Raw genomic sequence first — 24,730 nt, forward strand, 5'->3', positions numbered from 1 at the left:
CGCCCGCCCCAAGCCTCGGGCAGCCCCGCGCCCCTCCCCGCCGCCCCGGGGCAGCCCCACACCCCTTCTTTAACATGTCGTGCACCCTCAGCCCCCCTTTAACACCCCAGACCTCCAAAGGCAGCTCCACCCCCCCCCATAACATCCCACATGCCCCCAGGGCAGCCCCAGCCCCCCTTTAACACCCAGCGTCCCCCCTACAGCCCCTCTAACATCCTCCCCCTCGACTCCGGGGCGCCTCTCTGCGTCTGCACAAATGCACATCCCTGCCCAAGCACTGCTGCCTCCCCCCCCAAGCGCCCAGCCTGCCCCCACACATTGCCCTCCCCCCCCCAGCCTGCGATCCCCGCAGCATGTTGGGATGGGAAAGCTGGAGATGGCCACGGAAGGACTCCAGGCCCAGCCCTGGGAGACCTGGGATGGCTCCAGGCTGCTGGAACAGCAGAACCACCTGTAGTTTAGCAGGTCACTGCAAGTGCACCCAGCTCTGCGCAGGCACCAGTGGTGCTCTAGAGAAGCCTCAGGCCTGGTCTGTGCCACGGGAAGGGACTGGACACGCTCCAGGCAGCTCTGGGACTGCTCCTGGAGACACCGGTGAGTCTTGGAGCCCTCTGGATATGCCTGAGCCACTTCTGGAAACTGTGGAAACTGCAGAAAGTCCCTGGGAATGCTCCAGGACCACTCCCTGTGGGGTCTAGGACACCCTAGAGCTTGGGTCCAGGCAGTGCTAGAAGGCTCTGAATCACCCTAGGAAGCTCCCAGCTGCTCTGAGAACCCCAGGATGGCTCTGGGAAGCTCACCAGACCTCAAGCAGCCTCCAGGAAGCTCCAGCAGTTTGAGAAAGGCCTGGACATCTCTGCCCCCTGCCTTCCCAGAGCTGCTGGTATCACAGCCTCCACCATCCTGGAAAAGAACCTGTTGACACAGACCTTGACTACTGCCTGTGCCCGTACCACCCATCCACCACCCCATCATCTACAGATGCTTTTATTGCAGCTCAGCACCAGAGCTCTTATTGCAGACACAGTCCTGTCTTACTACAGAAATGCAAGAGCATTGGATTAAGAGCCAAAAAAGGACTCTACCACGACCAGCATTGCAGTAGTTTGTTCGTGTTTTACCAGTACAAAAAGCAATTAGCATAGTACATCATCAAAACCTTGACCAAGTGAGCTCAAGGGGAGTTATCTTGGATCAACCGTTAGTCTCGCCTCACGCAACTAGGCCTTATTCACGTGAATTGGTGCATCGAGGGTCCCGTAGTGCCTCGTCCGAGACGGTGCCTCCACTGTGCTCCCGGTTTGGCCACTGCTTGCTGAAGCCGTAGATTGTGAGCCAACATTTGCTGGTGAATAATTTTGGATTCAAGACCAGAGAGTGTTTACAGCTGCAGTTTAAGCACCATCCTTAGTACGGATCATGCCACAGAAACTCCCCAGCACAGCTGGGGGAAGGACTTCACCAGCCACAGCTTGCCTGCATGATGCTTCAGGGCATCAAGGCCTGAACTAACCAACTTCTGTCTATGGACCAAGTGCTTGGCAGCTCCTAGCTTCCCCCTTCGTTGTCTGTGCTATCTAGGCTACTTCAGTGATAAGACAGCCTGAACCCCAGCTACACAGCTGGGGACGCAGCCAGCAAGGAATGCACTAGCCTGTGAGCTGCTGAAGGTGGTTTTATCTCCTGTTCTCTTCCTGCCTAGTAAGAGACCTGGTGGCATGAAAGAGAAGACATTGCTTAGCCCCCCTGGAAGGTCACAAGCAGTGGTTTCCAGATCACCGCAGTACCCATGCTACAAGCAGGGCTGGAAGCACTCTGGTGCAGAGACAAGTTTCCCTACTCTGCATTTCACCCTTCCAAAGGCACCAGCATTGGTCCTTTCAGCCTCTCAAAATGTTGCTCAGTCTCCCATAGTGCAAGCTGGGAAAGCAGGTGCGGAAGACAACTACTGACTGATAATTAACCCTGAAATATCCCTGGGTTTAAGGGCTTCTTCCCCATTAGAGTGACCTCAGCCCAGCCCTCTCAGTCAGCTTCCAGCCCCAGACCCAACAAGACCTCATTTTAGAGGTCTACACTACTTCTGGCAGATCCTACTAAGGCTATCATTACCATCATGACTGCACATGGCTTCCACCACCTCAAAAGCACAAATGTCATTGTTATTGCTCAAAGGAGGGAATGGGCAGAAGCTGACCCCCTCCTGCAGGCTGGCAGCCCAGGCAGAGTGACACGAGCACCTTACAGCACCTACGATACATGACCCTGCACGGGTGACCCGGCAGTAGAGACAACTCGTCTGCTGGAAGCTAAGTGACAGATCAGATGTACCAAAGCCAAGCTTTTTTGGCAAGGTTTATCTCACTCAGTCATCTAAATCTAAAGGGAGGAGAGAGCCAGCAGGTTAAGTAAAGGGGCTTTGGACTGGAATCACTGGACCTCAAGATCCTGGCACAGATTAGGGGCTTTTAAATCAGCACTGCACTATTCAATACACACAGAGGCAGGAGCAGTCCAGGGCAGGTTCCAAGTACCCTTGAAGACCTCTAACAAAGTCATCACTGAAGTGATGGCACCCAGAACTGACCTGCAGGGTAGTCCAGTCCCAGGATGTGTCAATAAAACTTCAGGGTCCGTTCTCAGGGGATGTAAAATGGCAGCATTTAGAAAGATCACTAAATCCCATCATTGCTTTATGCACGAATCTAAAGGCTCTTGCTAGAGTGCCTTTTACTCCTGGCAACAGGCAGTTTTAAGTAGCAAAATAACTCCTCAGATCAGCCAGTGACTCTCTTCATCGATGCCTGCCAACCAGTATAGAGATGCTATGGGAAATACCAGCGCCGTTCAGACAAGTGTTCTTGAATCCTGCTGCAGGTGCCGGAAGGAGCTAACCTCCACCCCACCTGGGCCCTGGTGCAGCAAGTTTTGGTGCCACTGCCTGGTGGCTTTGCAGTGACATGCAGAGTTCCTAGCAGTGTTGCTCAGGATGGCTTTACCTTCCAGGGTGCTCTCTGGATCCAAAGCAAGTCTTCTCCCTGAGCACACGAGTGTTCCCTGGTGGAGAGCACACAAGGGCCGGCACCTCAGGCTTCGGCATCGTCCTGGTTCAGCGTACTAGTGTCTTGCAGGAGCGGCGTTGTCTCAGAGAACGGAGCGGGGTTGCTCTGCGTGTCAGGCTCACGCAGGCTCTTCTCGTCGGTGGTTCTCTGAACAGAGAAGACAGCAGCAACTACACACTCAGCAGTTGCAATACGGAACAGACCTCACGGCGCCCACGCTGCGACGCTCGCTGCCCAGCGAAGACCTGCGGTGCCCACCACGACAGCCTGCCCCCACGCGCACCACCGGCCCCGCTCGAGGTATACGCTGTTGGCAGGCTAGGACAGAGCAGCTTACAGCAAACCTTTCCGCACAACTGGTCAAGTGGCCGCGAGATTTCTGGAACGCCTGTATCGCTCCACCACATCCAGTATCTCTTAGAGCATGCTGTTACCTGCTCGAGGCCTGCAGACCTCATGACAGCCAGTTCCCCGACACAGAGCAAAGCCACCTGGGTTTCCAGAGCTCCCACAGGAGGATCACAGCATCGCAGGGTGCCATCACCCCATCCCTCACTGCACCCAAGACCTCTCAGATTTTTGAATGTTCAAGAACTCTTTTCTGGAGGCTTCTTAAATAGAAGATTTTTGCATCTCCTCTCCTGAACGGTATGAAGTTATTTTCATTTCTGTCCACTAGTATTTGGAGCACCAACTAAATACACACGCAGATGTTTTATACATCAAAAATCCCCTACGGAAAGCCTTTTAATCAGGGCTCTGGAGAGTGAAATCCATGAGGCAGCTAGCTCTATTAGTCCCATGAGCTTTTGCTCTTTTAAAAACTTACCCCTGGATCTCACAAACTCTCTGGGGAAAGCTGAGAAAAGCCTTTCCTCACACCAGTCCTATTTTTCACCCTGATCCCTGCTGATCTTATTATTAGGGCTGTAGATCAGGTACACTGGGAACAACAATAAAAGCGTCTTCTTGCAGCCTGGTTAAGTGGGAGTACCAAGACAACTAAATTGCCCTGGATAAAGCTAGGAGGCAACATCATTATGTCAAAGCTCGCCAAGAGGGCATGTCTGGCACATGTGCACAGAAAGCATTTCCGTTTGATTGGTTTTAAGCAAAGCTTAATCAAATCAGGATGAGAGGAAAGTATATTACCTTGACTGGGTACCCACCTACAGTCTGGCTTCCCGCAACACCGTCCCCTTAACTGGAGGCAGCTTTTTGGTAGAGGTGGCCTCGTTGGCCTTATTAGTGTCTGAGTTCTTTTTATTGCTAGTCCAAAATAAAGAGCATTTTTCCTAGAAGATAATCAGGCTAGTTTACGGTGTACTTTGACATGAATTCCGTAAGGGTTCCAATTTTAAGAGGAGATTTTAAGAAAGTTTTAATCACTGTTTAACTACAATCTACTTATTAATGAAGATCACAATTTGTAGGTTATACTAAGCTGTCCTCTATGTAAGATTTCAGTCAGTGTTAAGCCAGTTTTAAAATGGTCCATTTGCATTTTAAATGAGTGTCGCAATTCAGGTTTTAGACCGCGTTTGCAGAAGAGATTAATAACGCCGTATTTGGGCACGCTCTGTGCTCGTACAGGAGGAGATTTACACATTTTAGAACTGCAGGCTCAACAGATGCATTTTAAACTGGCTCCACTACAAACTAGACCAAGAATTTACGTGTTTCACCGTACCTCATCTGGACTGAGTTTAGAGCACTCTACTCCCTCTGGAAGCTAGAGAGGCAGGCAAGAAATTCTGAGAAGAGATTTGGTTAAGCGAGACCTTCGCACCGGACGACATGTGGCAGCAGTGGACAACGCCCTTGCTCAGTGTCCCCTGTGACATCCTGCGACTTCAAGAGGGAGCAGTGTGCATGATTAAGTAATCATTACTAGATCAGCAACATTTAAATCAGGAACACACCTTGGCTGCAAATTACTGTCTTCCAGTTTACAAGTTCTTCTCTATTCATTAGAGGGAGACTTTCATGGGTTGTTGCATAGGCTCCTTAGAGATTTCTAAGATCATTAAGGCTTTTTATTCACTTTCCAGGTAGCCAGACACTTCCTGCAGTTGATTTTAGTTCCAGCAGTTCACGGCACTTTTTCAAGCAGTAGTGGGAGCCGCTGAGCCCAGATATTTACAGCTGGCTTCTGCCTGAGCTCGGGATATTTCACAAGCAGATATTCAATTGACTAAAGTGAATTTAAGAATCAGCTTTGGTTCCTGACCCCTTCTGGCACGGTTAAGGCTCCTTGATACTGGGAGTTAGGACTTGCATAAAGCAAGGTGAATCACTAGCCCAGGGCTGCACAAGGCTCTGGAGAAACAGCTGCCCAATGACTGCAAGTAATTGTCAGATTTGCTGGTGCCAAGCAGCACAATATCGTGGTCTGCCAAATATTACTTCAAAGGCTTGCCCAGTTGCCAGCAGTCAAGACCATTCCTGCGTGAATGCTCTTGCTTGCAGCCTCGCAGTGTACTAGGAGACTCAGGCTTTAGGGGTGGCTTTTGGGCGGCAAGGAGCCTCCAGCAGCTGCTCTCCACCGTTGCAGGTGAGCTGCTTGCTGAAGTGTCAAGCAAGAAGATTGAAGGAGGGAGCAATCACTGGAAGATGAATAGCAGACTTTGGCAAGTCAGGTTTCCTGCTCAAAAACCCTGGGGCACCTTATCCATGGCCTTAGCTCCAAGGCTGGAGCTTGCTGGCTTCTGGTGCACAGTCTCTGCTCACTGTCACAAGCTGGCAAAGGTGATCTTGCTAATTCACACGTTTGGACAAGGGCAGAAAGCGACTTTCTGTACAGGTAGCCCCAGAAACATTAAGGCAAGGTATTTCTAACTTTGGCTAGAAAGAAGCACCCTCTAAAAGCATCACCTTGGTCAGGCAGACAGGAGCCAGCTACTTGTGCTGGCAGCCTCAACTGCTTAACGCACCTCATGTGCCAGTGACTTCCTGCAGTGGCCGAAGCCGAGGGGTGCAGAGTACCTGAGGCCTGACCACTTCAGCAGCGCAGTGGAGGCTCCACGCCGAGCTCTCGGCCCCAGCGCTCCTCCGCAGGGCTGCGGAGCGCACGGAGGAACAAAGAGATTCGGAATCATGTGCTTAAGTCAATTATGCTGTTGTAGGCTTGGTTAAAATCCCATTACGTGACACTTTGAAAACCCTGGCAACCATTTAAAGTGAGGTTTGAGTTACTTTTCCTGCAGGGGCAGTTACTGGAGGCCAAGTGCTCATGGACTTGCTCACCTGAGCCCACTCCTACCCTTAAGCATTGCCTTTTTATCTCCACAAGCAGCCTCTTCAGTTCTTAGCTTGAGAGCCAGCTCAGGTTATTTGTCTCTAGTGTTAAACTAAATAAGCTTATTTTGATAGGTTACGGCAGGGAGTTAGATCTCTATTTCAAGAGCTAAAGCTTACAGGGAGCTTAGTGTTATCAGATGAATGTTTTGGAGCCAGAGCCACAGATCTCCATCAAGCATCTCAGTTTTTGTGCTCTATCCCTAGTTCAGGTTCTCGCTGTGCTAGGCATCGAGCATCCTCACTGCTTCTCCCCATCGTGGGCCAACTTCTGGTTAGGTGCCAGCTTCCCACAGGCATCAGATACTTTCACTTCTCATTAAGTCCAGATCCACAAAAGCACCGAGGGTCCAAGTTCCAGAGCTATCCAAAGTAGTTTCACTTGCAGGGAAACAAGTGAATTTTAGGGAAAGATGGGATCCAGGTTGTCTTGAGACATGGGCAGAGCACCTGTGCCCTTTCTGCAAGAACGCAGCTACCACGTTTCTTTTATGAACAAGCTGTGCTTAAGTGGCTATATTGCACCAGAGAAGAAGGCTCTGTTCAGATTAGGAAGCAGTTGGGACCCTGCAGAGACATTTAGACTTCAGCAAACTGCTGCTTTATAAGGAGACCAGACTGAAGAGCTCGTTCTTTTGTCAGCCGGATGAGTTGAGGAATGCTTCCTCCTACAGGAATCCACTTTTATCACTACTGGGCATTGAGACAGCCAGAAATACTTTTGTTATCTATCTGCAGCCCAGTTTCTAGATGGCTGAGGAAGTCCTGCTGTTATATACTGGCACCTGGCAACATTCGGACATGCTTCATGAGATCGGCCTACGTTTCATCAGGAGTGTTAGATTGTCAGCCCAATCTACATCATCTGATTAAGTCTGATTTGAGTAACAGCATTTACTGTTAGACAGCTGCAGGTTCTTACCTTACTCGTTGCCATGAGTAAAGCTGCTGTGATAATGAGAGGGATACTCAGCCCAAGGAAGATGTACTGCAGATAGTCCATCACGGACGGGATCAGCACCAGGCTGGTGTAAAACTGCTTTAGGACTGAGCCTTCGATGGATCCACTCTGCTCAGGAAAGCAAAGCTGTCAGTGACACTTCCCTTTCTCCCGGTGCCAAGGCAGACCCGGTGCGCAACTCCCCTCCCACTGATCCCAGCAGGGAGTAGGGAATTTTCTAAGTAGGATTCAGTCAGGCTAGAAGCTTTTACTGAATTGCTGAGTCCCCTGGACATGCACACAGCTGCAGAGGACTGGCACGCACTGGCCCGAATTAGCACAGGACACGGCGACAGTGCTGTTCTGGTTCTGTGCTGAACAGCACCCAGAGGTTAACCAAGTACAGCGCAGGGTTTGCTCAGCTCAGAGGGATTAAGCACGTGGCCAAGTGTTGCAAAACCCTCTGTTGGTCCCCTAATTAGTCTGGTTGGCTCAAAGCCTTATTCAAAGCAGAGTTTCCCCAGGGAAGTCACGTAACAGCACAGAGCCCTCTCCGGGCACGGCAGCTCTGGGCGGTGGGGAAGCAGTCTCCACCCTTCTGCACGAGACCTTCTGCAGAACTGGGTCACGGCAGGCAGTGGGAGTACAGCTCACCTCTGCGAACCACAGCAGCGGCAGGACCACCGGCTTAATCTTCCCTGTTTGTCTGAGGGGAGAGAGATGCACATTTAGATTTCTGGCTGACCACGTCACAACTAGTGTCCGAGTCCTTCCTACAGGGAAGGAAGGGTCTGAGAGACTGAGAGTGGCCAGGAGAACCGTGCAAGGAGGCAACAACTCCTCCCGCTTCAGGGGACTCCCTCCCCCTTCGGGACCAGGTCCAGCCAGGGCCGTCCGCGCAAGAGCAGAGCTTATATTTCTCCGCGTGCCCAACGGCCCGACGACAGCAGTAAGTGCCGTCCCAAAGCTAGGCTCCGGGTACGTTCGCTCAAGTCGCACTAAACTTGTAACTGCAGGACGTCTCAGGCCCCCGCACGGCATTAAGGGGTGCCGTAGCCAAGCGCACAGCACCAGGGCTGTTGTCGGCATACAGCCGGTCTACAACGCAGCGAGTTTCTGCCTGTCCCCGCTCCCGCGGCTATTTAACGCTTGGCACCACGTAACGTTGTTACGGAGCCCTTCTGGAGAGGTTCCCGTTTGTTCCCATAGCTAGTTCAAAGAGCCTTTTGGGGAGCACAGCTTCAGCTTTCAGCGCTGAAGGCCGAGCGTGCCCAGCCTCCCCGTGTCGGCGCAGCGGCTTCCGACCAGCTGCACGCGCGCAAAAAGCTTCGGCACTTCCCCCGCCAGAGCGGCGCAGTCAGAGCGTTCGCACCACGCCGCCTGCCCGCCCGGCGCGGGAGAGCCTGCGAGAGCTGGCGAAACAAGCAGCCGCAGCGCGCGGCTCGAGCTCGGAGCCTAGGGAACAGCCGACGTTTCGCCTCGCGACCCAGCTGGCTTCTGCGACGGCAGAGCCGGCGAGCTCAGCGCCGGCGAGCTCAGCGCCGGCGAGCTCAGAGCTGCCTCCTCTTCGGCGACAGCAAACTCTGTACAGCGATCAGCAACACTTCCAGCTCTGGGAAGACAGACTGCCGTTTCCAGAAGACAATTACTTACATTATACCCGCCACCTGCTTTATGTACAGGTTCAGCTGCAGCTTGATGGAGCAATTCATCGGGATGCCCGTCACCTGTAAAGGGAGAGGCCGACCGCGTCACCCGTGCGGGCAGCATCCGCCTCCTCGCGGGAGAGCAGCCCCTGGCCTTCCGCCAAAGCCGCCTTGGGTGCGACTGCCCCGGACCGCGCGGAGAGCTGCTGCGGTGGCTGCACACGGGACGAGGAGCGGGGCTGGGGCTTGCCCCGCTCCCCCAGGCGCCAGGTGCCCAGGCTCGGGGGACGACGGCTCGCGGCGGCAGCACGCTGGGGGCGGCTTGGCACGTGCTCCCCTCCCTCGCGCGCTCGCTGGGCAGCGACCCGGGGTTAGCCGGTGAAGGCACACGGCTAACTTGAGCAGGTCTCGCTGCCGCAGAGCGGCCCCAGCACAGCCCGCGGGTGCCCCGGGAGGAAGCCAGCACGCTCAGCGGGCAGACAGCACGCGCACGGGGAGGTTTTACGCGGCCCAGGGCCCGTGGGCCTGAGCCTAAGCACGCTGAAACTGGCTGAGTAGCACATGCAGCTTGCAAGCGATTCCTTAGGTGACAAAGACATGCCAATGCCAAAAAAACAACCAAACAAAAGTGCACAGCCAAGGGCCCAGATCATTTCTCATAACTGCGACTAGGTATCAACTGCTATCGCTGTCCAGCAAGAGACTAAGATAGCAAAGATAAACTGCAAAACTGGTCTTGCTGACATTCATCTAGAGCACTGGTTTCTCATGACACTGCAGTTTTGCAACACGTTTTTAAGGGCAGAGTTTTTGTTGGATTGCACTCATTGCAGGACCATACTCAGCAGGCACCAGCTAGATAAGGATATAGTTAGTTGTACTGTTATCAGAAGATGTTTAATACTGTAATAAACTTAATTAGATTTTCCTAACTATGATAAGAAACCAGAGAGAGAGTCCAATGCCTAGATAACAAACACACTTACCTTACCTCAAGAGAGGAGCTGTTTCCCTGCTTGAACTAACATCACCGAACACTTGGAAGATCTGATCACTTGCAATACAGGCTATGGGTGGAAGAGCCCAAAGCCCCCTCCCCATCAGCAGCGGGGACTGCACAGATGGCTCAAGACACCTCAACCCGTCACCACTGGAGTGTTTCCTTTTCCCTTATGCTATAGACATGCAAGAAGCACAGCACTGAGTCAGTCCAGTTCAGAAGAAGCCAGCCAGAAGGGCTATCTGGGACAGTGAAAAAAGTGAAACCAAAAACCAGTGGCAATGCTTCAGCTAGAGTGATCTTTAGACTTTGCTGGTCAGCTGTCATGACTGCACAAGCTCTTAGATCTAGGGCACAACTAGTGTGCTGCTAGATGCGCCTCCTGGTGTTATGGACATTCCTGAGTCAGAGGAAAGAAAAACTTGACTGTGCTTATCAAAATAATTATGCTCATAATTAGTTCTGCAATTTTCTAGAAGCCACACGAGCTATTTAATTAGTTTATGGTTTTGATATTTTTATCTGCACATGCCCTTGCCAGCCTCTGCACTATGGAACCTGCACAAATCAGCACCATGAGAGCAGAGTGAGGCCACTGGGCAGCTGGTGGGAGATGCCCCCACCCTGGCCGATAAGCCCGCACCCCAGCTTAATCCCCCAGCCTCTCCCAAAGCAGGACTCCTCCCTCCGAGGCAAGGCTTCAGACAGGCTCACTCACTGGGTGCACGTCGAGGAAGAGCGCGTGCTGCTCCTTGTTGGGGTGCAGGCCATCAACAGCGTTCACCAGGAAGGGGTCAGCATTGTAGAAGTGTGGGTGGGAAAGGAACAGGGGTGCATCTGGATGAGAGTAAAGCCATCTTCAGCTCAGCCAAGCCCATTAGGGAGTTTTGTTGACATTTTAACCGTGAAAAGCATTGGTTCTGAACAGGCTTTAAGATAAATTGTTTCTATCATTCCCCTCCCAGTGAAAAAGTTCCTTCTCATCCTTCCTGTAACTTATCCTAGCACTTGGGGAAAACTAAGACCTAGGTTTAAGCTCCTCTCTCCCTTCCAAACCCACCATTCAACGCTGCAGTAGCTTGTACCTAGACATGGGTCAGGACACTGAAGTCCAGGTTCACTCCTGTGTAACCTGCACCAACTGTCCAGCATTAAAGTTCATTTGGGCAGTTATGTGGCCTGCCTTTCCCCACCCACGGTATCTTTCAGCGCTTGGCAGGTGGCTGAGCAGACTTTCTGGATAGGAGGCCTCATACCATTTCCCTGCAGCTAAATACTGGTATGGCAAGAGTATGGCAGAGAAGAACTAAAAGCGCAGAGGGACCAGAGAAGGAAAGGACCTACTGAGCCTGCAGGAACTGATGTTCTGGATACCAGACTGTAGGCAAGGGCAGAAGCCTTCGTTGGGTGGGTAGTCCGTGCCGTTGGCAAAGAGAGTCTTCGGTGCCACAAAGCGATAGGTGGGCACACCTTCAAACTCCCCAGACTGCTCATACACCAGCTTCATAGACCTGAAAAGCATTTCAATGGAGAGGAATTAAGATTAGCCAACAGCCAAGGGGTTTTAAAAACAGAACCAGGTTCTTATCGTAGCTGGATAAGATCACAGCTGCAATGTAACTTAGACTTTGAGATCAAGATAAACACCTAGAACAGTGCTTTGGATTGGGAATGAGCATTTCAGCCATTTGTTTTCCATGTTTTAAGCACAGATAAAGAGTTGGTCAGGACTAGTTATGGAGACACACAGGCTTACAAATCCGTTTGCAAAAGCCAGATGAGATTTGTTTAAGGGCAAATAACAATCCCCACAGATGCTCTCTGGAGAGATAATGCTTTCTTTGTGCAAGTGTTGGCTCCAAGGCAGAGGTGCTCTGTCACAGGAGACAGACACTGGCTAAATCTCTGCTTTTGCAGCATGACTTCAGTATGTAGGCCACCAGGGGAACAGAAAAGCTTACCTTAGGAACTCTATCATGCAGTCAGATTTTCTTCTGGGTACAACAGGCCAGTTACTTGGGGCTGCATCATTCAGACCAGCTGGTCAGGGTAGATGCAAGTTTCCAGGAGGGAAGTTTCCCTCCTTCACACACAAGCAAGATTTGCAGAGATACAGCCTGGTTAGACGAAGGAGGATGCTTATCCCTGTAACTGCCTGCCAAGACTGAAACCTAGGATATCGGATTCAAAGCACTTTTGGCAGTTCTGTGCATGCTTCTCAGCTGTGGTTGCCTTCTGGAGAGATGGCAGAAGCTGCTGCAACATATTAGCAGGGTAAAACATAGCCTACCTTGCGGGGACACCCACACAGCTGCATCTCAGTCTATTGGCTGCACATGATGTGCAAACTGTGAGGAGACCAGGCCCCAATGCCCCCATCAGGGAGACAGATGGGCTCTAACTCAAGCTCAGCACAACTGGACTCCTAAACAGTTTTGGTTTTTTAGCCCAAGGAGCCACAAATTTTTCCTGAAAGAAGAGGCTAGGGTGAGGAGTGCCTTATTATTTTCTTAGAGCTGACGTTTGTGAGTCCTCCCTAGCCAGCTGGGCCATCAGAGATGCTGCAACAGTGGCTTTGGGGAGAACCAACAGCACTGGTTTGCTAAGAGAATATCATCAGCATGCCTGAGCCACTTCCTCCGCAGTACCCACTTCCCGTGCATCACATCCTGAGGGAAGCTTTTGCACCCAGCTGGAGCCCCACCATGACTTCTTTCACTTCACTTTATGCCTTGCCAGAAAACATGTACTCAGTTCCTTAGATTTTTCTGGTTTTACAGAGACAGACAGGTTTATTTAATCTTTGATTACTCAAAAAATTTCCTCTAAGTCCTTGGCTCCAGGCCACTGGGTGTTTGCTGATGCCTCTTGTGCACTAATACTCGCCTCAGATGACTTTGCTGGTTAGCTGGAAGGGGTCATTGTTCTCCATCCAGCACAAGCACTCTGCTTGTTCTGCAGCACTAACTGCAAAGCCTGAATTAACGTTATCTCCCCCAAGCTGGGAACAGGGCTTTGTGCCATGGCCTGTCTCCTCTGCTTCCCCTCGTTCCAGCTTTAGGAAGTTTCAACATGAGCAGGGCAGAATCCACAGGGCACTTTAACCCCTGCTTGATCAGCTACAGTCAATAGCGCACAAGGCAGAGGGCTCAAACAAGAAATGAAGCAGCCTGGAAAGAGCAGCATTAGCTCTTCTGACACTTTTTGCAAGCAATTAGCCAGCTGCAAGTTCTGTGGCCAAATGGTTATAACCAAATATCCATAAGACAATCCTCACTTCTCCATTCTCCTCCCATACTTTATCTAGATTGGTCATTTCCTGCTCATTCAACAAGCATAAGCTAGATTTCTCCAGTAACCTAAGAAATATTTTTATGACCATCACAAGATGCAACTAAATGAGCCGCTCTGTTGCTCGTGAAGTTCTGCTGCTGCACCACTGCACTGTAGCTGGAGCTTTAACTACAGAGACCAGTCCCTAGTCCTCTGTGCCACCGCATGGGTACTCTGTTCCACCCCGTGTCAACCCCACATTTCCAAGCACCTGCGTGGGTAACGGGAGTGACTTTTGAAGGCCACGCAGGGCACTGGGGGCTCACCTGCAGGCATCGGGACTGTAGAACTCCAGTGATGTCGGGCTCATGAATGGTGGCCACATCTCCCCCGAGGTCCCGTTGATCATGTTGCATTCATTGGTCTGCCAGTAATTCACCTGCAGGACAGATGCAGAGCTGGAGCTCAGCCAGACAAGCTTGTTGGTCAGTTCACTTCTGTCTCTGCCATTTTCCATTCTAAACTGCCATTTTAAAGTTACTGCCACGGTAAAACCTTAACTTCCATACAGAGTTAAAGGGAAGACCTTGAGATATCAAGGTTACCACATTCAAACACCTGCCCTGTTAATGGACAAATGGGGCAAAATTCTCCTGCCTTTAGTGATCATGTAGCCATTGATCTGCAGATTCATTTGATTTTAGTTAGGAGTGAAATTCCACAGAAAGAATAAGCACCCCTTTCATGAGGGTATTTAAAGTAATTCCTGAAAGAACACAGGCCACCGGAGCCTGGAACTTCAACCAATAGACTCAAACATCCGTGAAAGCATTTCAAGCCCTAGTCAGTCAGCTGATGGGTGAGATTAATGCTTCATGACAAGCCTTCTGGCAACTTGAAGTTGTGATGGTTGAAGCCCTGCAGAAACCTACCTGCCAAGCTACCAGCCAGATCTTGCAGTAACACTGATGGCTTTTAGCTTGTCTTGCTTTAGAGCAGTGAGTAGCCTAATATTAGAGATTTGCAACCCAACACTTACTTTTCTTAATCCATTCCATGAATCCACCATGTGAACTCTGCTGATGTCCTTCATGCCTGTATACACTGTGAACAGTCCTGAATTGGAGTTGTTAAACTGCAGAGAGAAGAAACCAACTTTTAATCCATTATATGCAGCAGGACTACAACACAACAACACCTCCACATGCTTCATTAGCTCAGCGGGTGTCCACATGCAGTAAGCTACTGAACTCTACTTATTTCAGTTGCTATGGTTTGGTGCGGTTTCTAATCTGTCGAGTTCCTACTGAAGGGAGGATTATGGAAGGCTTGCACAACCACCACTAACCACACACAAGCACTCTGACCTGTTTGTGAGGGGGATTGCCTGGACACTTGATCCCACAAGCAATATCAGTGCAATTTTAGTGTTTCCAAGCGACAGTTTACTTACTTCGACAAATAAGCCAAATTTTCCCTTGAAAGGGATCAAGCCAGGCACAAGCATATTTAGTGTTTCTATAAGAGGGTCTTGGTATCCCCACATGAGCTCTCCTACTGTCCGGTTCATGAACGCCTCCTGTTTCAGGCCAGCCAGGGCTCCGCTCAGTAAGAGCTTCACAAAGTTTGGCAGCTTTTCCATCATTACAGCTGCCCCCTGGGGAAGAAAATAAACCTCTGAGACAAGAACTGTCTTTACTCAAAAAACTAAAAACAAATAAACATTTTTTTTAAAAAAAGCAGCAATAAACCTTCAGTGCTCAGCAAGGTTCCTCTGCTGCACTGCTCTACAGTCCTACAGAAATCCTTCAGGGAAGCATTCACAATTATTCGCCACTATCACCTGTTCACTATTTATCCCAAATTTGGAGAGATAATGTAGTTAGTGGCAATAGCCACTGAAGACTTGCAGGTGTCACTTTATCAGAGGAGGCTTGGACAAGGTTACAGACTCGTCCAGCTTCTTCGCATGGCACCCCTCTGCACGTCTCACTTTCAGAAAGGCCTCATCTGTCTTGCAAGAATAACTGCTGTTGGGCAGAACATCACCAAGGGTAACATCTAAGTCACTGCTGCCCCTTGTCCCATCTCTGCATCTCGAGGGACTATTTTAGGTAAGCTGTTGGAGTTGTGCTGAGCCTCCCCACTAAGCAGTGCCAGCTAGTGCTTTTATGCACAATTTCTCCAGTCGTGACTGACTGACAGTCCAACACGACCCCCAACAGCCAGAAAGCAGTGAACTGCGTTCTTCAAGCCTAAACCACATCTGGGCTTAACGAGCCTTAAGCCCAACAAGAAAGCAAGCTGCAAGATACCACTGGGCACCATCCTCCCCCCTGCAAGCGGGGTCACCAGTACCCTTCTGGGGAGCAGGTTACCATGAGCAGGATGTTCGGCACGACGATGTAGTCGTCCTCCCTGCCCATGGACAGCTCCGGCTGGAAGAAGAGCTTCCGGTACTCGAGGAAGGAAACGGTGTCATTGTTGTGGAATGTGATGTTCGTTTTATACCTGAACTCTCTGCAAAGAGAGAGGAGAACGTGGGAACCCTCCCTGATGTGAGGGGCCTTCAACCACCCTGTGAAGATACTGGGGTTTTTCTGCCCAGCTCAGAACCCAGCTGACGGGTTCAGCAACAAAAAACATCTGTTGCTGACAGAGGAATGAATAAATCCCCCCTGACATTTCATCCGCAGTTGATGAGAAGCCCAGCCTCATCAGGGAGATGCCCAGGTGAGCAGACAAGCAGACATGCACCATCCCACACACAGGAACAGCCTGCAAGACACGGGAATACCGAGCAGGAAGAGATCTGCGCAGCTGACAGGCCCACACACTGATTTGCTCCGAGTTCCCTGATCTCTCCTGGGTTGAGGAGCCGTCTGCAGCACGATGCTCCACACAGCGTGGGGGCTAGCCTGCTCCTCAGAGCTCGGGGGTCACCACCCATGCCAATTTTCTGCATGCTGCCTTGCAGCAGTACCTTTTCGTGCATGCCACATGCTGCTGGGGTAGACCAGGTCTCGCGTGGGGGCTGTGATTCTCCGCAGTACTGCAAGGTTTTCCCCAGCAGTGTGAGCTGCTACAGCACCACGGGGAGCCACTGCTCAATCCACCAGCAAAACAAAGTCCTTTATTGTGGAGCCTCCATTTTATGGCCCATGTTAGGGAAGGGCACTAATCTTGCTCAGCAGAAACCTAAGGACACTAATAAGCTTTGCCCATTTGTTTATTCTTATTTACTCTAAGTGAAGCCTTTTCCCCAGGACCATGACTGTGGACACGATCACAGCATACAGAAGCCACGTGGTCTTACAGTGCTGATCTGGCAAGTCCAGTGGAAACAAGGCCATATACACACTGCCAGGTTTCCCCCAACACTACTCAAACAGCTTTGGATTAGACCACTAATCTTCCCACATGAGCTTGCTTAGGCTGCTGACCTGACCTTGCCTACATGTGTAGGCACTAACATGTTGAATATTGCTATTTATGTAACTGCACACACTCAGCTCAGCATCTCCCATCACTTCATGTTCCAGGTCTACAGAGGCATCTGAGAGTTCAACCACCATTCTCAGCTGCGGCAAGAGACCCAGCCCTGCGTAGGTGGACCTGACCAAGTTTTAGTGCTCCATACTGGTTCTCATAAACAGTGTTCACTGTAGACAGACCGTCTGTCTCATCATATTAGATGAGACATCTTGGACAATTCAGGAAGTCTGATATTTTAAGAGGCAACTTCAGCTTCAGATCTCCAGCTGTGGAGCTGGACTGTTAAATGAAGAGCTAAGATGAAACTCAAGTCCCCTCTGAAGATGAGGATTGCCCACCACCACTTGGTTACCTTTCACCCCTGCTCTGAGACTGCATGAGCCCAAGTATGGCTAGCTAACAGGCCCAAGTTCCCTGCACAGGCCTGAGCTCCATAGCCCAAACTGGAAGGACCGCCAAGCCTTACAGCCTTGATGTGGTCCTACTCTTGGCATCAACAATAAAGCAACCAAATGTTCTGTAACTGCTCTAAAATGCTACATCACTAGATTCACTCCAAGCATGCTAATGCCGTGGCTCTTCACTGAGGAGTCAGCCAGAAGCCTAGCCACCAGCACTTGACCTGTAAACATAGGGCCCACGTTGATTCACGACTGGCTTCGCTCCCTGCAGGACCTCCTGGGGATTCATCACTTCGAAGAAGTGCACCGAGAGGTAAAAAGGAACGGGAATGTCTTTCCACATGCCGAAGGCAATGCTGCTGGGGTCGATCCTCACATTCTGCAGTGGAAAGGAGACACCACATTTAGGCTGGGCTGCCCCAGGAGAGCATGTTCACCTTGGGAGCTTTGAGAGCCCATCATCCAGAGTGCAGCCCTTGTCAGGGGCAGCTGACAGCTGCAGTGCCAGAAGGCCTTCTCCAGAGGATCCAGTCGCATCTTGCCTAGTGAAACAGAACCAGACTTAAAATGAGAACTTATGTATGCATAAGCATCAAGTTCATGCTGCAGGATGTCTGTAGGCTTATTTATTCAGAACCAACTTTCCGGACCCCTACCCAGAGGGTTTCAAAGTTGTTTTGACATGCTACAGGCTTGCACTGTGCCAGCCAAGCCAGCACTAAATTATTTGTACTTCTGCATATTTGACTTGCCTGGCACAAACAAGTCTGCCCTGAAGGTCTTAGTTCATCTGTCATGTTTGGCTGTTCAGCGTGGCTAGAGCCAAGCCTGGAGGAAGAATGTTAAGCAAACTCCAGCCACACGACTCTTTATATATCGGACAGAAGGACCTGCAATTTCCCTAAAAACAGACAAAGAACAAGAGCAACAACCAAATTGTATCCCAGTGGGGCTCACATGCCTTTTCTTCCTCTTAGTTGTCATCCTGCAGTGACTCATAGTGGGGCATAAGACAGATGGCAATGGATAATCACGTTTTTCGTATCACTTAAAATCCACTGGTAATGCCTACAAGAACCCCCAAACTACTTGCAAGTCTTCATTAGTTCCTAGCCCAGGTGTTGCACACCTTCTCATCTCCTTCCTGGCTCTTGAGGCTGGTTTTGGGACTACGTCAGCCCACTCTGGTCCGGGACAGCATGGCAGTTGGCCACAGCCAGGTCTGGCCAGACTGTACTCACACTCCTCCTCCTGGAGGAGTGCTTGCTGTGCTCCCTGAGCTATACCCACCAAGGTGATCTGGAAATAACTAGAGTCATCTCTAAAGACTGAGATCCTTTGACTCAGACCCAGTACAGCCTGCTTCAGAGTCAACGGCACCCTTGGTTTATCTCTCAGCTCCAGAACCTTGCACCTTGAGCACCTACTTTGCACCATAACCAGGCTTGCTTTTGACCAGTTTTGACCCACTAATCAGTGAAGACTCATGGGCATCACACTGTGGCAGGTAGCTGGGTCCTGCGACGACTCTTCTTCTCCAGGGCCCCTGGCAGCCCAGCTGCCCAGGAGGAGCAGGGCTTGCCATCCCCTGTCTCAAGGTCCCGGCAAACCCTCTAAGCCCTGACTCCAAGCATACACCCCTCTGGCACTGCGTAACACAACCCCTATCGCAAACCCTTCTCATGTTCAGTTCAACACCCAGCTGCTGCTGCTGCTGGCTCGAGAGCCTCAATCCTGCAAGCATAAAGGATTTTACAGCCCAGAATCCACTGGAGAACAATAGCAACTAAGCAAAAGATAGCCTGTTTTATAACCCTTATTCTCCTGCTTTTCCTGGAGAATCTGAACAACATCTGCTTTCCTTTGTTTTCTAGACCTTACCCCTTTCCATCCAGCCACTCATGTTATACTGGACACGTATATTCTGCCTTGTGCTCACTGGAGCCCTTGCTATGTATACATATATTTATAGAACACGTACACACAGTCAGGCAGAGCTGCATCCTGGCTCTCCGAAACTGTCTCAGCCCTCTCCCATCTGCACACAGTAACTCTAGGTGCTCTAAAGATGCCAATAAGTAGAATCTACTTAATAGGGAAGCCTTAGAATTAAACTACTTGTAGGTTCACACAAACATGGTCACACATCTGAAACAGGATAGCTTTAACTAAGATGAGTTACAAAACATCACTGAGAGCTTGCTGCCTCCTGATTGTCTTCTGAATCTCTAGAGGAAACCTCTGCTCTGATGCATTCAAGTGCAACTTCAAATGTAAGATCTTGTCCTCCACATCCTCTCTCACCATGTTCCTCATTCATCCTGCTACAACTTACAGCACTACCTTTGGCTATTTTTAGTCTTATCCCAGCTTTCAAGTAGGGAAGTAGAAGAGTTTCCAGATGGAGGAAATGTTAAGCGACAGATGCTCGTCAAAGACCACACAGGCACTTGACTGGCTGGACATGGCCGAGGACTGGATTGCTGCAGGCCGAGCACTGATTATATTTTGCAAAGAGGTCAGTTATTCACTGCAGCCGACTCATGCACCACACTGCTGTATGCCCACACCCTGGCTCAGAAGAGAAAAACAACCAACCAAACAAAAAAAGCTATTAGCTTATCAGCTTTTTAACCAACTGCAAATTAGTTGATGTAGTTTAACTGTGTTAAAGTGCATATCTTAGGCAGGTCCATGGTACTTCAGGTGCTTCCAGAAAAGCCACATCCCCAGGTTTTGCTGAGCCAAGGTCACAAGTGGCCCTGTCACCAGGGCAGTAAGTGTAGCCTCCCAAGCAGATTCAGTTCTGCAAACAGGGTGGGAGCTGGGCTCCACATTCCCCTTCCTACTGTGTGTTTCCTTATCGACTTTATCCATAAAAAGAGCCCCAAAGCTACAACCTTAGCAGAGCTGCAGAAGGCAAGATTGGCAACCACCCTCCACCTGCCCTGCTCAACCCCTTCACACCAGCACTGGTACCTTCAAGGCTCAGCTTTTCCCATCACACAGCACTCTGAAGACCAACCTTAGGTTTTTCAGTACGGCCCTAGGTATTTCTGGCCATCCTAGACATCAGCACTCAGCTATTATTTCTGTTTAACATTAAACCACAGAACCCCTCTGTGGAGGTTATTCCACGTGTGAAGCAAGAGCAAATCACCCCATTCATTCGCAGGCAGGTCAAGATGCCTTGCGCGGGCAAGGTGGCCTCAGGGCAGGAAGTCGGAGGACTTCCCAAATCCTGGCCAGGCAAGCTCCAGGGCTGCTGCAGGGCCTGCAACACAATTCAGAGCTGCAGCAACCTGTGCAGTGCAAAACTGTGTAATAACATGCTTTCATCTCTCCCATAGGAGCCACAGCAGAAAGGGGAGGAAAGCCTCAGCTGTTACACTTGCTACACATCTTTAAGCACCAGCTAGTCCCTCTACCTCTCCCAGAGGAGAAGTGCTTTGATTTCTAGACCAGTCCCACATGTCAAGAAGCTCCTTGAACATAAGCAAACTTGCTGCCAGGCAGCTGTTTGTGTAATCGCCTCCACACAGCCTTTGGCCAGCTACATAAGTATTATTAAGTGCACTGGCATCATAGAAAACTCATTAAACGTGCAATCAGGGCAATCTTTCCCTCCGGAGTATTCCGGCATAGTTTGTCCTACAGCCAATTCAGAAAACTTCTTGCCAGACTAAGTCAAGGCTTGGCAATCTGTGCGCGCATCTTCACGAGGAACAGCTAGTGCTTCAGGTGAAGGCAGTGCAGACAGGAGGAAGGACGGCGCCAGGGTGACAGCGGAGACTGCCTGCGCCCCAGGCGCCGAGTTGACTCCAGCTGTGCAGAAAGCCCTCGCTGCGAGAGGACAACTGCCTGTCCCGCCCCAGCACAGCTGCGGCAGGGGCCCGCAGCTGGATTCACCCATGCTACAACTTCAAAAGCGCTCCAAGCCTCAGGCCCTCTGGTGCTCAGCTGTCTCAGAAACCCTAGATAACCCTGCACACAAAAAACTTGTGCACAGCTACCATCCATGCACTAGGCCAGGACGTGCACTGGGCCTGCCAGAGCCCACGCACCAGCCCTGCCCCACGTACCCCCATGCACCCAGCACCCCAGGTCCCATGCACCGGCCCTGCCCCATGCACCCCCACGCACCCGGCAGCCCAGGTCCCACGCACCAGCCCCATCCCACACACCCCATGCGCCCGGCACCCCAGGTCCCACGCACCGGCCCTGCCCCACGCATCCCATGCACCCAGCACCCCAGGTCCCATGCACCGGCCCTGCCCCATGCACCCCCACGCACCCGGCAGCCCAGGTCCCACGCACCAGCCCCATCCCACACACCCCATGCGCCCGGCACCCCAGGTCCCACGCACCGGCCCTGCCCCACGCATCCCATGCACCCAGCACCCCAGGTCCCACGCACCGGCCCTGCCCCATGCACCCCCACGCACCCGGCAGCCCAGGTCCCACGCACCAGCCCCATCCCACACACCCCATGCGCCCGGCACCCCAGGTCCCACGCACCGGCCCTGCCCCACGCATCCCATGCACCCAGCACCCCAGGTCCCACGCACCGGCCCTGCCCCATGCACCCCCATGCACCCGGCACCCCAGGTCCCACGCACCACCCCTGCCCCATGCACCCCCCTGCACCCGGCACCCCAGGTCCCACGCACCGGCCCTGCCCCACGCACCCCCATGCACCCGGCACCCCAGGTCCCACGCACCGGCCCTGCCCCATGCACCTGGCAGCCCAGGTCCCATGCACCGGCCCTGCCCCATGCACCCCCACGCACCTGGCACCCCAGGTCCCACGCACCGGCCCTGCCTCACGCACCCCCATGCACCCGGCACCCCAGGTCCCACGCACCGGCCCTGCCTCATGCACCCCCACGCATCTGGCACCCCAGGTCCCACGCACCGGCCCTGCCCCATGCACCTGGCAGCCCAGGTCCCATGCACCGGCCCTGCCCCATGCACCCCCACGCACCTGGCACCCCAGGTCCCACGCACCGGCCCTGCCTCACGCACCCCCATGCACCCGGCACCCCAGGTCCCACGCACCGGCCCTGCCCCACGCACCCCCCGCAGCCGGCGCCGCCGCCCCGCAGCCGCCCCGGCCCCCCGCACACCGACCTTGACGACCTGCTCCTTGATGATGACGGGCCCGGCGACGAGCAGGCAGATGCCGAGGGCGGCGAGGACCGCCCCAGCCAGCCCCAGCCCCACCGACACTCGGCACCGGGCCGCGGCCATGGCCGAGGCCGAGCGGAGCGCGCAGCCCTGCGCCCCCCGCCGCTGGACGCCCCGACGGCGGCGCGGCGCGGCTCGGCGCGGCGCGGCTCGGCCCGGCCCCGGCGGCGGGCGGGGACGCGCCGCCCCTGGGCGGGCGGCGGGCAGGCAGCTCCTCGCCCCCGAGAGCGGTTCCTCCCCCTTCCCGCTCCGCAGATTTGGGCCTTTCGCGCGTCGCCGCCGGGGAAGCCCGGGCCGAGCCGCGCCGGCAAAAAGCGCCGGGGCCAGGGCAGCCGCCGCGCTCCAGAAACTGGACCTCAAAGCTTAGCTGGGTGTTGTCCCCCTCCCGCCGTGTTCAGCTGGCACGACTTTGGCCAGTCGGGTCACCAAACTGACCAGTTTTCTCCAGCAGTAACGATTTCAGAGCCGGCACGCAGGAGAAAGCTGAATTCTTTTGAAACATTTTTGCTACTGAAAAGTCTTTGTTACCCACAGCAATCCCGTGGGACGGTGCGTTCTCCTTCAAAAACCAGCGCAACGGAAGGAGCTGAAGAGAGGAGACAGCCCTGAGGCGCTGCAGTACATCCAGGCTGCTGGGAGGTGTCCGAGCAGGACAACAGATCCCGTGGTGACCGGAGCAAGAGGCGCCCTTCGCGTCCAGAGCGCGGAGCGCTTGGCTGCGTTGGCGCCGAACGCAGCGGTTCCGCGGTCGCCGGAGAGCTGCACGAGCGGCGGTCTCTGCCCACGGCTATCACACGTGGAGAAAAGTGTTTGTACCCCAAGGGCTTCAAAGCTTGTGAAGTAGGACAGGGAATCCTCCAAATATCACCGGTTTGGTTACGAACGGTAGAGGTTAACCGGGCTTGCTGGACCACAGGAGGAGCAGGACTGCAAGGGCACCCTGCAGCAGGCGCGTAGCTGAGGGATCTGCGAAACTGTAACCAGACTGTAATTCTTCAGAGCTGATAGAGTCAGGCCAGCACTCTGCATTTGCGTTTTTGATACGCTCAGCCGTGCTGAACTGCATCACAGGCACCCGCACATCAGCTCCACAACAGAATCAGCACCCTGAACCTGCTGCCCAATTCTGAATTACTAGATCACTAATGAATTCAAAAGACTCAAGAGGCCAGGAAAAAAAACATGACAGGATGCTTTATTAATTGCATTTGGTTGGGTTTCGGTTAAGTTAATTCAGGAGTAGAGAGCCAATGTTGTCCGCCTTACCTGACAACATTGCATCAACGCCATCCGTAAAGGCTTCCAGCAGTCCCAGGACCAGCAACTTTCCCTTTGGGAAAAAAGGAATTCCCTTCACCCTTCCCTTCTAGATGGAATCAGCAACACTGCTTTAAGTCCTACCGAAGCTAGTCATCAGCTGAACTCTTCATTCGAGCTGCGAGTATGCCCCCTCAAACAGGAGTCAACATTAGCCTTCTTAATGTTGTCAGGAAAAATTCTATTTTCTACTCTTTGTTTGCCATAGTTTCACTAATTCCAAGTGCGGTGTGGTTAACTATTTACTGAGCTCATACTTGAGAAGGGAAAGCATTTATTTGGTGATCACCACTCTTCTGCCACATAGTTTTCTGGGGACTTCTCTTTTGCCTCGTGTCTTACTGGTCTGTAACACTTCTGCTTTAGCTAGTTAGCACTGTAACGTTTCCACGTAGTGCAAAGCTGGAATAGACATGCTTTCCAAAAGGTATTTTTAAGCAAGCTAGTACATCTTAGGTTAAAAATTCTGCTAATATGTTTAAGCTGTGCAGAGAACAGAATTTACCCAGTAACTGAATGATTGGAAAATGCAAGGTGGCATGAGAGGGTCAGATACTGGTGGAGCAAGACGCTCGAGGTTCAGGAGTTAAACAGGATAGGTTTAACGAGGGAGTTGCACCACCTGGGGAGACCCAGGAGGCACAGGGAAGCGCAAGGAGGGGTCACCACCGGGAGGCTGCTGGAGGCATGGGGCGGACCCACGGGCTGGACACCTGGGCAGGACTCAACTCGTTTCTGAGGGTCCCTTTAATCTCCTAGAACCATTCCCTTATCTCAGCTGCGTGCTAACCTTGAGCAGCTACCGCCCAAGCAGCAGCTAGACGCTGTTGACAAGAGGCAGCGTGCACACCTGGCCCCCGCGGGGGTTTGGTCAGCGTGCAGTCTCACGCGCCAGGGCTGTGGGGCTGCCACCTCGGACTCCGCCACTCGCCAGCTCCTCACCAGCTCTTCTGCAGGTGTTCCACTGCACTCCAGCCCTTACTGACGTAGACGCGGTACCAGGTGCCACCAGCGTTCGGACAAGGTTCAGACGTGCCTTTCCGCTGTTAGCCTAACAGCTAAGCTGTGCAAGCTACTAAATCACAATGGATACGTATCTATACATAGGTATA

At 52.3% G+C, this 24,730-nt stretch overlaps 1 protein-coding gene across 2 annotated transcripts; it reads right to left on the reverse strand.

Annotated features, from left to right (window-relative positions):
* Nucleotides 1-1,096: 1,096 nt before the first annotated feature.
* SCARB1 (scavenger receptor class B member 1) lies at nt 1,097-22,396 on the reverse strand. Of its 2 annotated transcripts, none has more exons than XM_062589880.1 (12): nt 22,245-22,396; nt 17,336-17,493; nt 15,597-15,738; nt 14,672-14,875; nt 14,258-14,353; nt 13,545-13,657; nt 11,290-11,456; nt 10,664-10,782; nt 8,953-9,026; nt 7,954-8,005; nt 7,282-7,428; nt 1,097-3,209 (listed from the first exon to the last, which is right to left on the reverse strand). In XM_062589880.1, the coding sequence occupies exons 1-12, from the start codon at nt 22,362-22,364 to the stop codon at nt 3,087-3,089; spliced, it is 1,515 nt and encodes a 504-aa protein (XP_062445864.1). In that variant the 5' UTR covers nt 22,365-22,396; the 3' UTR covers nt 1,097-3,086. The 2 variants fall into 2 exon arrangements, with proteins under 2 accessions (XP_062445864.1, XP_062445865.1); XM_062589881.1 differs by lacking the exon at nt 1,097-3,209 and adding an exon at nt 4,232-4,357.
* Between the last annotated feature and the right edge of the window lie 2,334 nt (nt 22,397-24,730).

Source organism: Rhea pennata, chromosome 17 (assembly GCF_028389875.1).
Source record: "Rhea pennata isolate bPtePen1 chromosome 17, bPtePen1.pri, whole genome shotgun sequence".
NCBI classification, from domain to species: domain Eukaryota; kingdom Metazoa; phylum Chordata; class Aves; order Rheiformes; family Rheidae; genus Rhea; species Rhea pennata.